Source organism: Poecile atricapillus, chromosome 4, assembly GCF_030490865.1.
Source record: "Poecile atricapillus isolate bPoeAtr1 chromosome 4, bPoeAtr1.hap1, whole genome shotgun sequence".
In the NCBI taxonomy this organism is placed as follows: Eukaryota; Metazoa; Chordata; class Aves; order Passeriformes; family Paridae; genus Poecile; species Poecile atricapillus.
In genome coordinates this window covers 38,383,013-38,399,545 of record NC_081252.1, presented here as the reverse complement: position 1 = coordinate 38,399,545, position 16,533 = coordinate 38,383,013, and the positions used below count along the sequence as shown (strand labels likewise).

The following is a 16,533-nucleotide window of genomic DNA, read 5'->3' as shown; positions in this document are numbered from 1 at the left end:
TGTTAACTAAGCAAAGCTTGATTTTAATAGCAAAATTCTTTTGAATATGTGCAGTCCTCCAGATTAAAATGAAGTTGGGTGGGAGTATTAATCTGCTGGAGGGTTGCAAGCTCTACAGAGGAATCTAGACTGGCTGATGAGCTGAGGCAAATTGTTTAATTGCTTAAGAAGGCCAAGTACTGGGTCCTGCACTTCAGCCACAACCCCATGCAGCACTGAAGGCTTGGGAAAGAGCAACTGGAAAGCTGCCTGTTGGAAAGGGATCTGGGGTGCTGGTTGACCAGCAGTGTGCCCAGGTGGCCAAGAAGTCCAGTGATATTCTGGCTTGTATCAGAAATAGTCGCATCAGATTGTATTAGCAGGACCATGGCAGTGATTGTCCCCTTGTTCATGGCACTGGTGGTGATGCCACACGTCAAATCCTGTGTTCAGTTCTGGGCCACTCACACAGAAAGGACATTGGGATGCTGGAGCAGGTCCAGAGAAGGGCAATGAAGCTGGTGAAGGGTCTTGAGCACAAATCTTTTGAGGAGCAGCTGGGGTTATTGAGCCTGGAGAAGAGGAGGCTCAGGGGACACTTTATGGCCCTCTACAGCTATCTGAAAGGAGGATATAGGCAGGTGTGGGTTGCTCACTTCTCCCAAGTGACAGGAAGAAACAACTTCAAGGTGTTATTAGGATATTAGGAAAAATTTCTTCATGAAAAGGGTTGTCAAGCACTAGAAGAGGCTGCCCATGGAAGTGGTTGAGTCTCCATCCCTGGAGGTATTAAAGACATTTAGATGTGGCACTTACAGCCATGGTTTGGGATGGGCTTGGCAGTGCTGGTTAGTGGTTGGACTTGATGATCTTAAATGTCTTTTCTATTCTAAATGATTTTATGATTTCAAAGTAGAGATGTTTTAGGTGGAGGTGGTATGGTGAGTTCAACCAAACTCTAAGTAATATAACTGTCTCTAGCTAGTTTCATAGGTTAACTCATCAGCCTACAGTTAGTCAATAAAGTACTGCATATAAACCTGTCATCACTATAAAATACAGGATACTTGTGGGGAAAGGCATTTGCTCAGTTACTGACAGAAGAAAGGGGAAAGATGGTTCTGTTGTGATCAGCTTAGCTTTTGCTTTTGTGAAGACTTCTGTGAAGACTAGTTCCCTTTTAAGTTGTAAAGACTTAAATCTTCCAGAGACATGACATTAGGCTGGATTTGTAGCTACCCATCTTTGATGTCTAAAAATGTGAGCCTTGTTTCTTGTATTTCTCACGTAAAACATTTTGATAAAGGATAGCTTTCTTCATAAATGACACCTTATTGTGAACATTTTCAGACATTACTGGAATTATTTCGATTTTATTGAATCATCTGTAACAGTCCCAATTGCAATGAATACATTAGAAAGGTCTCATAATAGGTGGTCTATTAAGAAGACAAAGCTTGATAGCATATTCAATATGTAATAACCAATATATAGCCAATATATGTCCAATGTATGTCCAGTATATAATAACAAGATATGTTATATTGCATCAAATTGCTTTGGACATCATGCATAAAACAAGAAAACATTAGTTTCTTAATAAATAGGATTCAAAAAAGTCTGAAAGAAGATGTAATATAAAGCAGAATGTTTTTGTATTGGATAAATTGGATTAAGTTGGTTTAAGTATTTGAGTAAACCTTACCGTTTTAATTAGTGTTCTGGCAAAACAGAAAAAAAAACTAACCCAAATTTTGCACAAAAAAACTCCAAAGAAAAGCAGTTTTGTGATGTGTTAAAAAAAGCCCATGAAAACAGTCTCAAGGTTAGAAATTTGTCGTTAAATAATGTTCTTGCTTGCTACATTATGTATAGGCTAGAGCTATTGTTAAGAGAAGCATTCAAGAATTTCATGAACCCTGTCTCTTCAAAATAAGATGTAAGAGCAGACAATGGCTTGTGGTCAGGGAGAGTAAATATTGGGAAGGAGATTAATTAGCATGCCAAAAGAACTTTACTAAGATGAGGAGGCTACAATGGGGCTGAAAATCTCCAGCTGTGCAGAACTCTCAGGAAGGAGGAGAAAGTGGTAAATGAAGAATCAAAAAGGGTCCCCTACCTGTTTAATCAACCGCAATGATTAGAATAATTAATGTTTTTTCAAACTGTGTTGCAGTAACATTTCTTAAAAGCTGCTGGCGATTTACATAGTGAAGAAAAACAGGAGCGTGTGTTTCAGACAGAAAATAAAAAAAAAACCAAACCCAAACTCTTCTCCTATATAAAATGCATTTTTTTTAATGTTATTTTCATTCTTATTAAAAAAAATGATAAGCTTAAAGTTTCACTACATACTTTATCTTCTAGTTTTGTCTCCACTAGAATTACTTCCCCAGGTAATTTGTAAAATTATTCTTATAACTCAGTTCAGGCCTGAAAATCCATAGTGAAATAAGGTCACCCAAACCAAATACACCTTTCATATCATACTATCACCCACTGTACCTTTTGTTGAGCGTAACTCAAATTGTACGTCTGTATTTCTGACCAACATGTTTGAACAAACAGGAAAATTTCAGTGGGTAAAAATAGGAGCAGTATCACATCCTCTTTGCTTATCCTCATTTCTAATTTTTGCCTGAGAACAAAAAATGTGTGGAAGACCTTCTTCAGTCACATACTTTGCAAATGTAAACTATAGGGGGTATGAACTAGAAAACTGCGAACCTACTCCATAAATTCTAGAATACGTAATTATAGAAAATGGTTAGAAAGGTGACAAAGAAATTTAGAGAAGTCCAAGCTCACAAAGGGTACCTATGTCCTACCCAACTTCTGAATTGCTCCTATTGAGATTTTATGGTGTGAGATGGTTAAAACACATCACCATCCAACACACAAATGCCAACTCAATGCCAAACATATTTTGGTGCTTAAATAAAGCCAGATCTTAAAATCAGCCACAGCTCTTGGAGCTGAGTACTCCTGTATAAGGAATAAGTAAAATAGAGATGCTTAAAGTAGGAAAACATCTTCTCAGGGAGACTGCGAATAACACAGGAAGGACTTAACAGGCATTGGTTTAGAAGTTTCATCAATCTTATGATTTTATGACTGTTTTGTTCAGAGAAATTCTACTGCATACAGCGTTTGATTTGAAAGGGTGTATCTGGGACTAAGGCACAAGGAGACATTTGCCTTTTTCTGGAAGCTGTGATGTGTACCACATAAAACTCCAGGATAGGAAAAGTTTCAGATTTTTTATGATCCACTGAGAACAGTCAGATGAGAAGAGTTCCTGCATCTAAGAGAATTGATATGTAGAGATAGAAGATTGTCCTTGGCATCAAGGCACTGCTTATTATTGTGTTGTAAATTTTAACATATAGTTTAAATTGTTCACTGGACAAGAAAAGAGTTTTGAATTTTTGAACATCAGCAAATACAAAAATTCATTGCATGCTTTTCTAGAGACATAAACTTAATTTTGACAATGACAAAATATTCTGCAGTCAAAGTGAAAAATTCAGATTTTATCTCTGGACAAGGTATTTTTCTTGAATAGGCTTGATCAAATTGGAGTTCCTGAGTTTGGCTGGGGAAGTTCTTCACTTTGTATTGTATAAAAAGCCAGATCTTTCTGCGTTTAACAAATTTGAATGAAGAAGAAATTCTCGTATTTTTGAAGGCCTGAGTTCCAGGATCTATTTTTGTGAATTCCTGTTGCATCTGCTGTGATTGTTGGGGCTATACAGTGTCACCCTGAAAATTAAGCCTTCTGATAATGTTTTCATAGTTTTAGTTACTTTCCCATGAAAGTCCTGTAAACATAAGTTGTTTATCACATTCCTTCTAAGAAATGTCTTTTGATGGATGTTTCGCATGACCAGTGTGCTTGGGAAGGTGGTAACTTAATTATCCAATCCTTGGTCATTGTCAAGAATCTATAAATACTGGAGTCAGAAAATAAAGTGACGGGTTTTTGTTCTGACAGTGAGAGTGGACATGTGAATCATTTCATGTCCTTTAGTGACAATACAGAATGTCAGAAAGATTAGATGCAGTGTCAGGCAGAGATGTCACACCATTAAGACATTTTCTGTTTCAGTTGTAAGCTTGTGAGGACTTTGCTTAGACCTACCTTTCTTGAGATGGTCTTCTGCCTCTGGTCTTGGACAGGTCCACATAACAATGCCTTATTCTGAAGTGTATGTAAGCTGTCCGTAAAAACAGATGGATGTGTCCTTAATGCTGACCATCTGAGCTGCCATGCTCCCTGGATCTTTATGGTTTGTGCCTTTTACAGTACTTACGTTAGCAGAGATCCACAGGTGTTTAGCAATCTAATAAAATTCATGAAGAATGAGAAATATGAGCACCTTGGAGCATTTACCCTACAGAAAAAATATTAAGGATTAAATTGCAGTAATTGCAGAAGAATAGGGAAAGCCATAGAAGACAAATAGATTAAATCTTGAAGTCTGCAGTGGCCTGAAGTAGAAGATGAAAAGTCAAAGAAGAATGAAAGATGAATACTTCAAAGCAGTCCAAGACACAAGTAGCAAAAGTCAAGGAGAAGTTGAGATGCAGCTAGCAAAAGGCATCAAGGTTAATAAAAAATAATTGCAAACATAGAATTATTATAAAGAAGATGAAAGGAAGGGATGAGTCCCGTTGTGGAGGAAGAATGCAGTAAGGAGAGAAAGGTAAGAAAAAGTAATTTAAAACCTATGCACCAATCATTAGTGGCATATAGTGGGTTGACTCAGTCATCACAAAATTTACAAGAAAAAAAAGGGCTTAGATAAGACTTTGTGTGTAATTAATCTATTTTGTAATTTTTGTAAAAATGATATTGTTATAATCATCTCATGAATTCTTCTCTGAATGTTCACAGAATTGTTTGAAAGAGTCTCAGAATTCTTAGTCATTGCTTTTGAGAAACTTTAGAGAACAAGCAGTTACCAGATGACTTTAAAAACACAAAGCAAATTAAAGGGCTTCTTTAAAAAAGGGACCTTCAAAAAGTGGGTGAAAAAGGGTCAGAAAATTAAGTTCTTGTCGTTCTACCCTCAATTTCTAGAAAATGCAGGGACAGGTAATTCAGCACACTATGTCTAAATGTGTGGAAGATACTGAAGAAAATGCAAATCTTATCAAGCCAAAATAATTTATGCTTATGAAGTAAATCCTCTGCTCTATTCAATGGTGTTCTAGACATTGACAATGGAAAAACCTTCTAGCCCAATTCAGTGGATAATAAAGTGATCAGAGAAATCAAAATCATGGTATAAGATTAAAAGAACAGGGTAAAAATATGGTAATAAACGTATCACTGGGATGAAATACAGAGTGGTTACAGAGTGAATAGTTTCCAGTATGGGAAAGACTGCTGCTGATCAGAAGAAAAGAGTCATTTGTTCTTCATGCTTTTGGTGAACAGTATTCACTGTAAGTTATAAGCTTAAATTGCAGCAAGACCAACTTGTTTCAGATATTGGAAACCTCTTCTAAAATTAGTCTAGTAAAACTAGAACCCACTGACACAGATCAGTGTGGAGTTTCTATCACCGACAGACTCCACCAATGGTGATTCTGGTAGATTTGGATCGACATCTGCCAGCAGTGACAAGGTATATCTGGCTTTGCCTGCAGGCAGTGGGATACCTAGATGTTCCCTTGGGATTCCCTTCAACGTAAGTTTGTTCAAATATAATAACACAGCCCTTACAGTTAAAATAGTTGTAAAAAATTAACTCCATACTTAATTGCCTTAAGTGAACGTATTCTTCATTTGCAGGAAGTGAGTAAAGCACTTTTGTGACACAATTCAGGACATAAATTTCCTTGCATTTCCTAATAATTTCTCAGCATGTCACTTCTATTCCATCAGTAACCTATGCATACAAACTTCCAATATATATCTTCATGCGTATGTTACATAATCCCAATGCTCTTTCATATAACACACAGATGAGTATGCAAAATACATATTTAAATGCATACTCCCTCTTTTTTTCTCTTTCCATCCTTTTCCTTGTGCAACAACCATACTATTCACACCAGTATTTTAACTTACAAGTATATTACTGGCTACACCATCCTCATTGCTACCTCCCTGTAGACTGCATCAGCTACTCAGAGGGGAAGAAACCTGAACAGTTATTATTCCAAATTAGTAAGTCTTAATATTAAAATACTTGTTACCAAAATTTGCAAAATAGATCATATTTTGGAATTAATAAGAAAATTTTTTTGTTAATAACAACAATGATGAAGACCTGTGAGGCAGAGTTTCTAAACTCTCAGTTCAAAATTATGTTCTTGTTGCCATTAGTATTATTATCTTACCACTGCTTCAGTGACAGATTCCCTGTCACATCTTAAAGATGCTATTGTTAAACACATCAGTATGTAACAATAGTTACATTTTCTGTAAGAAATGTGTGTACATTTAAAATAAAGAGTATTTCTCAAGGTACATAAGTTTAATCTTTGAAGAGAAGTAAAATTATTGAGAAAAAAAATTCTTAGTTTTGTATCTTCAAAATGCCATTTCAATCAAGTATCATTGTGTGCTTGAATAAATGGAATTACCAACTTGTGTAAAGTCCTTGATCAGAATGAGGCTCTTAAACCAATTATGTGGAGATCAGAGTGCTTAAAATTATAAGGAATACATTTAGAATTATTAAAGGCTTCAAATAGCTTGGTTCAGGCAAAATTACATATAATTGATCATTAGCATGTGTTGTCAGTAGAAACTGCAGTCATAGGTGTTGAAGATCACTTTTTAGACAATTGCAGTGAAACTTTTAAAACTCAAACCATAAGAGACTACCCCTTTCTGAGGATTTTTGCTGAATGCAAATCATAGCCACTTTTATTCTTCTTCTCTAAGTGTGGAAAGATGAACAATAACTTAAAAGTACTAACTAATATTATCTAGATGAAATTGTCAAATACAGACGAAGCAAACCGAAACCAAAATAGATCACCTTCATTGCTGGGTAGGTGAAAACACAAATTCAGGAACTGGGATGCTGTCAAAAAAAGTTTAAATAAGTAATTCTTAAAAAAAAAAAAAACCGAAACAAAATCCCAACACATCAGCTTTATAGAGAAATTTCTTCTTTCCCAAAGGGCAAAGCAATTTGTAGAAAATTAACATTAAGACTGACAAATACAAACTGGATTGTCAGAGAATGATTCTATAAAGCACTGACTCTATAACCCACCCTCAGAATGACTGTTTTATTGATTCTTATTTAGCCTCTGTGCAATCCCTCTATCCATTTGCTTTGAACTTTATGATTCATTTATTATAGAATATAATATCATTCTGGATAGGTAGCATTTTTAGGGTCAGACAAATAAATCCTAATCTGGCAATCATCTTCTCTGTCATAAGTGTGACAGGATTTTCATAGATTTTAGTGATACAAGTTCAGGAACAAAATGGCATCTATTATGTACTGTATGATGTAGGTTATTTGATTTAATTAATACTTTACTATTTGTCTGTAGTTACAGTTTATGACCAAAATCAAAACTTGCTAAAATCAGTGGCAATCTTCATAATCACTTCTCCTTTTGCATGAAGTGGTGTTTTTCTGCCATCAGAGAATCTCTTGATGGACTTGACCCTAGTTCCAAGTCTGAAAGTAACTTGTATTTTACCACAGAAAATACTTTCAGCAACTACACTGAGAGTGTTGTGTACTCGTCATACTTGGCTACCTCGCAGTGGGTTAGCCTTGGCTAACAGCCAAACATTCACCCAGCTGCTCACAGCCCCTCTCCCCAGCAGGACAAGTATAGGAAGAACTGGAGGGAGAGAGCTCATGGGTTAATATAAAATCAGGAATACTGTTGACCGATTATTGCTGCAGACAAAACAAACTTGACTGGGAGAAGATGTATTGCCAATTAAAATAAAAATGTAGTAGCTAGTTTGAGTAGTGGTAAAGAAGAAGACACGTTAAAACAGCAACTTTTTTCCCTTCTTTTCCCAGACTCAGCTTAATTCCAGACTCCTCTCTCCCTGACCAGCACAGGGAGAATTGGGGGCACGTAGAGTCAGCAGGTAACAATTTCTCTGCACAGCTCATTCCTTCTCACACTTTTCTTCTGCTCTGGCATGGCTTTCCCATTGGCTGCAGTTCTTCAGGAAAAGGAGCTCCGGTCTGGCCTCGCCGCAGTTTCTCTGGGTTCCCTTTGCTCTGGCATCAGTCTTCCAGTGCTCGGCCACGGAGACCACGTTCTCATCTCTCTCTGGCGCCGGCGTTCCCCGTTGTTTCTCACCGTTTCTGTTCCCACTTCCTCTCTCCGCACAGCATTTTCTGCCCTTTCTTAGCTATCCTTTCACAGAGGCACCGCCAGCTTTGCCGAAGGGCTTAGCTGTGGCCGCAATGTCTCCACTGTGGAGCTGCGTGGAGCCAGCTGTTCCCCAGACGGGAGAGTTCCACACATCTTCCCAGAGAGGCCACCCCGCAGTCTCTGCCCCGCTCCCTCTACCGAAACCTTGCAACACGCAGTTAATACAAATCTAAAAAGCATAGTGTTACTCAAGTCTAGGGAATAAAGCTAACATTAAAAATTAGATTAATTAGGTCAACAGGATGTCAGAACTTAAATATGGAGGCAGCTATGCTGGAAAGGTAATTGAACTATTTATTTCTGCACCTTGCTCTATTCTAAATTAAACTTAACTAATTCGGGAAAGCAACCAAATGTCATTGAAGACTTTGAGTTAACACACTGTTGCCGTTTAAAAGACAAAAGCCAGAAGAAGAGGGAAGAGTGCAAAAGGGGATAACACGAGCAGGCGGCATCACGGTGTGCCTCCGTCGGCACTCGGAGGCGATCCGCGAGCTTGTGCCTCTCCTTGCCCCGAAGGCGCGGGAAGTTCTGTCTTGACGTGACTGTGAGTTTTGAAGAATCGCGTCCGTCTAGGGGTTTTCGCCGATCTTGGGGTGCGAGGTGCCAACGCAGCTGTAGCGAAGTTCTAGCGGCATCCACCCTAACCTGGGGGAGGAGGCGGCACTGTGCGGCTGCTGCGAGGCCGGGCGGGTCTCGGCGGGGCTGTGCCGGTGCAGGGGGATGTGCCGGTGCAGGGGGCTGTGCCGGTGCAGGGGGATGTGCCGGTGCTCCCGGCGGCGCGGGGTGCCGGGCTCCCGGCGGGCGCGCGCCTCTCCCGGTGCGGCGCGCGGCGCGGCGCGGGGCGGGGGCGGGGCGGGGCGAGGGGCGGGCGGCGCGCGCGGCGCGGGAGCGGGGCGGACGGACGGGCGGCCGCAGACGGCGGCGCGTGCGGGGAGGGAGCGGGCGCGGGGCCGCCTTTCCGGCCGCGGCGAGGAGCGCGGGTGCGGGGCGCGCAGCAAGGTGACGGGCTGGGCAGCCTCCCCTTCCCCTTCCCTCCGCCGCCTTCAGGTGGGCCAGGGGGCCCGCCGCGGGCGACTGTCCCGTCCCCCGCCAGCAGCCCCCGGCCGGGGTTCGGCTCTTCTGTGGGTAACCCCCCTGCCCGTGTCTCCTCTCGCCCAGATGCTCGCGGCAGCGGCAGCCTTGGTGTGCGTGTGTGCAGCAGCCTGGTGCAGCCCGGCGGCGGCGGCGGCCGGGGGCAGACCGGACAGCGGCAATTTTCTGGACGATAAACAATGGCTCACGACCATCTCCCAATACGACAAGGAGGTCGGGCAGTGGAACAAATTCCGAGACGTAAGTTCAGCCCTTTCACCCTGCCGGCCGGCAGCCGCGCCCAGCCCTCTCCCGCTGGTTCCCTTCCTGCAGGGTGTAGGGCATCCCTTGGGGAGCGGGGGCTGGGGCACAGCCTCAACTTTCCCCATTCTCCCCGAATTTTAATTCTTAATTAATTGCCTGCGGCACCTCGGCGAGGAGGACGGGGGTCCCGCCGGGCAGTTCCCGGTGCGCTGCCGCCGAGGAGCGGCCAGAACCGCCCGGCGCGCCCCGGGCCGTGAGGGGCGCCCGGCCCGCACCTTCGGGGCCCAGCGGGCCGGGCCGCGGGAGCCGCTTCCCGCCCTGCGGGGTGCCAGGCGGTGCAGGGGGAGAGCCGCGTTTGTCCTCCATCCTCCCGCTTCCCAACCCCTCTGCGGGAAGGGATGCGCTGGGGGCACCGGGCCGGGGCAGGGGCTCGCCCCGCCGCCGCTCCGCCAGTGCCGCCCGGGACAGAGCCCCCTCCCTCCCCGGGCACCTGGCAGCGGCGCCGGGCGGCATCGCCGCGTCTCGCCGTGCCCGGTCGGAAGTGCCGATAGGGAGGGCGGGGGAGAAGGGGCAGCGCTCACGGCCGGGGGTTGCGGGGTCAGGGGTGCGGGGCTTGGGCGCGGCGGTGCGCGGTGTCCGGAGCGCCGTGCTCGGAGCCCGGAGCAGCGGCCCCAGCCTGACCCGAATCTCATCAGTTACGAAACCTGCCGCTGTAAGGTGGCTCTGTCCTCGGCGTGCTTCGACTGTGCGCCTAGTTTGGGCTGCGTTTGCTGCAAGTTGAGTGGAACGCAACCTATTTTCAAAAGCCGTTCACGTTTCTTTCAGAAGAAAATATTTTCTTTGATCATCCTGTGTCCTGCATCCGTCGGTGTCATTTTTAAAAATCCGAATTCCAACCGTGTAAAATAATTTTCTGGTTTTTCTACTGTTTAACCTACTGGATTTCTTTGATTCGGTGTAAAGCATTGATTTGGTTTGCAACTTCGGAGGCAACAGGTTTCTTCTTGTTCTGCAGCCTGGTGGTGACTGCGGTTTGCTGTAGCAAACTGAAGTAAATGTCTCCAAGAAGTCTCGTATTTTTGAGACCTAGCGTGTCTTGTGATGAATGTATTTTCTAGCTTTATGTCTGTGTTGCATGTGGGATGCAGACTTGGCTATTTATCTTTAGCATCTAGGAAAGAACCACTAGAGTTGTGGGAGAACTTATTTTCCCCATAGTTTTTATTAAACAGCATAATTCTGGTGTTCGAGAGCACTTCTAATCAGTAGTCAGATATTTCTATTTGCCTTGAATATCTTAAAAAAAAGCTTAGGTTCATGTGAAAAATACCTGTTCAGTATGCTGTGCATTGGGACCTGTGATTTTGGAAAAAAAAAACCAAACAAAAAACCAAGCAAAAATCTGGTGCTATAGAAATGTTCTAGGATTTAAAGGCTGCTGCTAGAAAACTCCAAAATACGTACATCAGTTATGTTTTGTAATTGGGCAAAGTCGTTTATGTAAGGACTAACCTGCAAGGCTGAGGAAGCTACGTGCTCTCTAATGCCCGTCTCCTGGGTACCCACTGCCATGTACTGTAATATTGGATATTAGCCAGATAATTTATTCTGTGACAAGTAGGTGTCCCCAAGGGTTTTAAGAGTGACTGCTTTGCAGAAGTACTGCATACTGATTCTTCTGAGGCAATTTGCAAATATGCTAGCTTATATTTACACTGTAACTTTCATAAGGCTGGTGCTTCAGTGAAGAGTATGCTTTCATTTCTTGTGCAGAATGCTTATGTCCTATTATTGACTGGTACTCAGTCTGGAATACTTATTTAATTTTACAACCCTCTCCCATAAAGCGTGGGTAGTTTTCAGTAACTCTTAACATATAACTGTAACAGCGCTCAAAAATTGTGTCAATCTACCTGTACAAGAATGCATTAGAAAAATATCTTGGAAGAACACTTATCAGTTATCATACTTAAATATAACATGGAGGAGAAGTTTTACCATCCTGCCTATTTATTAGTAAATCTACGTGTGACTGTAATTTGTTGCTTTTGAAATTGTGATTAGCAATGTGCTTAGTGATTCAGATGTGGGCTCCTGTTAAGGAACAGGACAGCAGCATTTGAAACATGTTGGGGTAAGTGTCTCGTAGAGTTAAAATCAAGGTATGCAAGGCCTGTGTTTGTAATTTAATTCTTTGGTCAGAGTAGGATATTTTTTGTAGGCTTTAAATACCCTACAGCTGTAAGGGTGAGATGGAATTCTGGTGTGAAAAGAAGTATTTAAAGGCTTAACTTAAGACTTAACTGACAGGACTGATTAATGTGAAAGATAATGACCCTGACTTCTGGCTCATTGGCTCAGTTTCTTAAGAGTTTTAGATCACAGTGAGGAAGAACGCAGTCATTTAGAAAGGGAACCCTTACAGAACCTGATAAACCAAGATATGATATTTTATTTATAAAAAAACCAAAAACCAAGCCAACCTCTAAACCTAGCTCTCTTAACATCCTCTAAAATGTCTGTTTTGTCATTAAGTGTTATTAATGTGGGATTATTGCCCAAGATCTCTCCAGTACTTTGTACAGGCAGAACTGTAACTGGCTCTTCAATTCTTTTGAAAGGTCTTGATCATTTTGACATATCTGTTGAAAATAATGCAATAGGTCTGGGCAAGAGCTGTGCCTTAACATGTAACAGTGGGAAACTAGATGTATGTTAGAGGGTACCCTACCTTCCCACTTATTTTTCTTGTGCAAAAATTGAGAATGGTCTTGTTTCTAAATAGGAGACTTTCCATCTTAAAGATGGGGGTGATGGGATATGTCAAATATCAACTCCCATAAGTTGCATGGGCAAGTCCAACATTTTGGGTTCTATATGAGGGTACATTTATTTTTTGCCTGAAGTGTGGGGGAAGAAGAGTTTTCAACCCCGCCTTACTGCTGCTGCAGTCCAGTTGCTGAGTAGCTGCAACTAGTCACATCTGTCATTAAAGTCTCAGGGTTGATGCTGTTATTAAGGTTTTCCAAGCTGCCTGGTTAGGTGCTGCAGCCAGTGGTGTCATGATGCTGGGAGGTTCCAGTCCATGGGAATGTATCCTCTGTTTATCCTCAGGCTTGGGAACTGAGGCTTTTCAGTAGTTGCTGTTAGGGTTATCTTCTTCATTCATATTTTGTTATATTGATAATACTTTGTGGTAATGGCTTTATCTATGATGATAGCACTAGACATTTGCTAAACATATAAACATATGCTCCACTTTGTCTTAAATAAAGATTATTCTTTTTGAAAAATGTGGTTGAGAAATGGTATTACATTTATGCTCTCCTACTTTGAACGACCTAAATCTTATCCAGCAAACCTTCATTACGCATAATGCTGTAAATCTGTCGACTTGTGCATTTGTGTTCATTAAAAAGATTGTATTTTATATTTTAAATTTTACTTGATGCTGGAAGAGAGATTTTGGGTTCTAATTTGCTTGTTAGTGATATATACTTTTTCTTTTCAGAGGTCATAATTTAAGTGATTGCTGTATTTTCAAATTTAAGTTGATAAATGAACTCCACAACCCAACTGCGTCATAGTTTTGCTGTGAAATAATAGGGTTGGTTGATCATTGTAACCAGCTGCATCATACTACAGTGTTAACTATCATCCCAACACATTAATACAGTTATCAAGGGTAAAGAAGGTAGAAGAAAATTGAACAGACCATAAAACCCATCAGCTATGAAGAGGAAAATTGTACTGGAAGTGCTCCTTTTTACTCTGCTTTGCTGTGGGGTGTTCTCACATTGAGCATCAAACATAATGCCTTCTACAAGATGTGGCAAGTTTGGGCAACTTTTATTGGCTTTCTAGAGGAGTCTTTTGGAAGTATTTAACGGGTATATTTTTTCAACATTAGTGAAAACTAAACCTGTGTGTTTAGGAAGTAGATAAATTGAATATTAGGTCATTAATTATTCCCTTGTCTGTTGTGGAGGTTTAAGGCTTCTCAAAAACTAACACTGCCCCTCAAGCTCCATGCCAACTGTGCATTACTGTTGTGAGCAGAACATCTCTGTCCAGCTGTGGATCACAGCTACATCTTTGTACAACTGAGCAAGCCAAGGCCCTTTTAAAAGGGATTTATCACAAGTTCTTTACACTTCACCATGGGATTACCATGTAAGTATACAGAAAGTTTTCATGCTTCCAGAGTGGAGTACCAGTAACTTTACTTGAGGAGGACGTCTTCTGTTCAACAAGACTTTTGCAATGGACAAAAAGCCCTCCTAGTTTATGGAGGATCCTAAATATACTGTAGAGGAGTTCAGCAATTTGGATTGGATAATGCAGCACTCATTGTCTTTTCTCTAACTCATGTTAACTCATTAGTTATGAAAAAAGGTTTGGTGGTCTTATTTCTTCAGTACTTTTTATCGTTCAGGGTAAAGAAAACTTACTAGTGGGTACAGCAGCTCTCTTATGACATAAATATGTCATGATCATGGCATCAGGAGAAAAATGGAATTGCAAAACATGAAAGATGAGCTGCTTCTTTTTTATGTTGCCTTAAGCCTAAGTTAAACCAAGATCTTGAAATAATGTGAAGTTACTTTTGCAAATGGGGCTTAGAATCTTTTCCACATGCCAGTCTGTTAGCTGAAGCTTATGGGCACTTCTTAAGTAGTATCGGTCACTTTTTTCCATAACTTACTTTGTATGATCTGAGTTTTATTAATATGGTGAAGGAGGAAAAATTTTGAAGCCTAGGAGGTCTGACAGAAAGAATAAGTATTTTGTACCTTCAACTGTAATTACTGCCTTTGAAATGAAACTAATAAGGTCCCGAACACTCTTTCTTAAACTGTAAAATATGGGAAAGTGTTAGGAATTTGTATTAATTTCAATTAATTAAGGAAATTTAAAAACTGTTCAATTGTTCATAACTTCTAAATTGAATGTAATAAATTATAACGGGAAAGAGTCATGGAAATCTTACTTTTTCCTTTCTTCAGTATTGTAGACAAGGATTTCTAGTTTTTATATGTGCTTTTGATTCATTGTCAGGTATGGATTCCTTTTTTCTTTCACATGATTACATTTCCTATGGTCCGTTTTTGCTACCTGTTTCTACTGCCAAATACCTTTTTGTCTGAAAAGGCAGAGTCTACTGATCTCAAACTGTTGTTAACACTGAACTCTTAAATGTCTCTTGGAAGGCATTAACTTGGAAGCTCTTTATATAGCTAACGTTTAGAAGTTAAGTAAATGGTAATGTGCTTTTCCTTAGATTGCCCTCATAATCTAAAGTAAAGCTGATAACATTGTTTCATCTTATCTTTATCTCCTTTCTCTGAAGAATAATCTTTATTTTATATGCTGTAGGTTATTTAGTGGCTATGGATACCCAGTCTTCTCTTGTCTTTCCATTAAATCTTATTGGGATTGACTCTAACCATCTGTGCTTATTATAGTGTAGTATAAATAGCTTTGTAATACACAAATAGATGGAAACAGTAACAGAAGCTGCATAGGCTATCTTGGCTTTACAATCAGAAGGGAAAGATGCCTAAGAGCTTTTGTAAGGGGTGGCAGAATGTAGAAAACAGTGGATTGAGCAGAATTAGAGTATTTTTAGACTTATGCCATTAATCCTTTCTTCCTATCTCCCCTGTTTCTATTAATTTGTAATAATTGAAGCATTTGATGTAACTATCTGTGGAAAAGAGAAATAATAGATTAGTGCGTTTGCAAGGGTTGGGCAGTTTCTGAGTGTGACTCCTTTGCCTGAGTTGAAGCAGTTGTGTGTTGTTTCTGTGTCATGTCCATGTTGTCATGACTCCTGGTGTGTCTGCATTGTCCCTGCACCCTCTCCCTTCCCCGCAAGATATGCTGAAGGAAATAAGAAAATCTTTCAGCAGCTAGTTACTGTTTTTGGAACCTAGCTTCAGAGCAACTCCCATGTATTCAAGCATAAGGAAATTTTTATTCTAACCAAGGTATTTCTATCACTTTTCTATCAGTATTGAAAAAGTACTTCAGTAAAATAGCTATGGTTTTGGTTTGTGTCAGTGTTTCTAATGTAGGCCTTTTAAAAATTTTTGATACTGGTTTTGGAATTGTGTTTCTCCTATTCCTTGTTGTTTTTCTATTATCCTGTATCTATTATCCTATTTGGATATATAATATCTGGCATATTTTAATGTCTTAGTAAATACAGAGTGTTTATTTTTCTGCATCTCTAAGTCCCACTATGCGTAATGCTAAAAATCGTGACGTTTTGCTTTAGAAACAAATACTAGGGAGGTAATGCTAGTAAATGCCAGCATAGGGGATTGTATTAAAAGTTTTTGTAATTTTCATATTTCTTGAAATTTGATTTCTGAAAGAGAAAAGTTAGTGGCTAGTTATATCAGTGATCAGAGCTTCATTGGGCATTCTTACCTAATTTGAACAATCTTTACTTATTTGCTAGATTTTTTTAATGGTTTTTCACGTATACTTTCCCATTTCACAGTGATAGATGGCAGTAGGGAAAATTATGTAGGAATTGACGATATACCTAAAAAGGTGGTGCAGTTTAAAGTAGCAACCTTGGTCAGGACACGAGAGAGAGAAAATGAAATTATAACCCATGACAAAGATTTCAGATTATGATGAAGATGTGAATTTCACTGCTCTATTACTCTCTTTGCAAGTGGCTGCTTTAACAGAACACAATAAGAGAATGGGTTTAAAAGATTAAAATAATTCTAACTTTCTGGTATTTTACCATTTCCAGAAAGTATTATCTTAATATATTGTTATTACAGACTATCCAGTGCTTGACATTTTGCCGCAGAAAAT

At 40.4% G+C, this 16,533-nt stretch overlaps 1 protein-coding gene across 2 annotated transcripts in view; it reads left to right on the top strand.

Moving 5' to 3' along the window:
• Positions 1 to 8,803: 8,803 nt before the first annotated feature.
• The window catches only part of SPOCK3 (SPARC (osteonectin), cwcv and kazal like domains proteoglycan 3), a 163,724-nt gene continuing 155,994 nt past the window's right edge, over positions 8,804 to 16,533 (top strand). The window contains exons 1-2 of one of the 2 annotated variants that reach the window (XM_058837985.1): positions 8,804 to 8,905; positions 9,520 to 9,693. In XM_058837985.1, coding sequence (XP_058693968.1) covers positions 9,520 to 9,693 — 174 coding nt within the window. In that variant the 5' untranslated portion in view covers positions 8,804 to 8,905. Of the gene's footprint in view, positions 8,906 to 9,255; positions 9,361 to 9,519; positions 9,694 to 16,533 lie in introns of those variants that run through there. The other variant, XM_058837984.1, reaches the window with a different exon arrangement.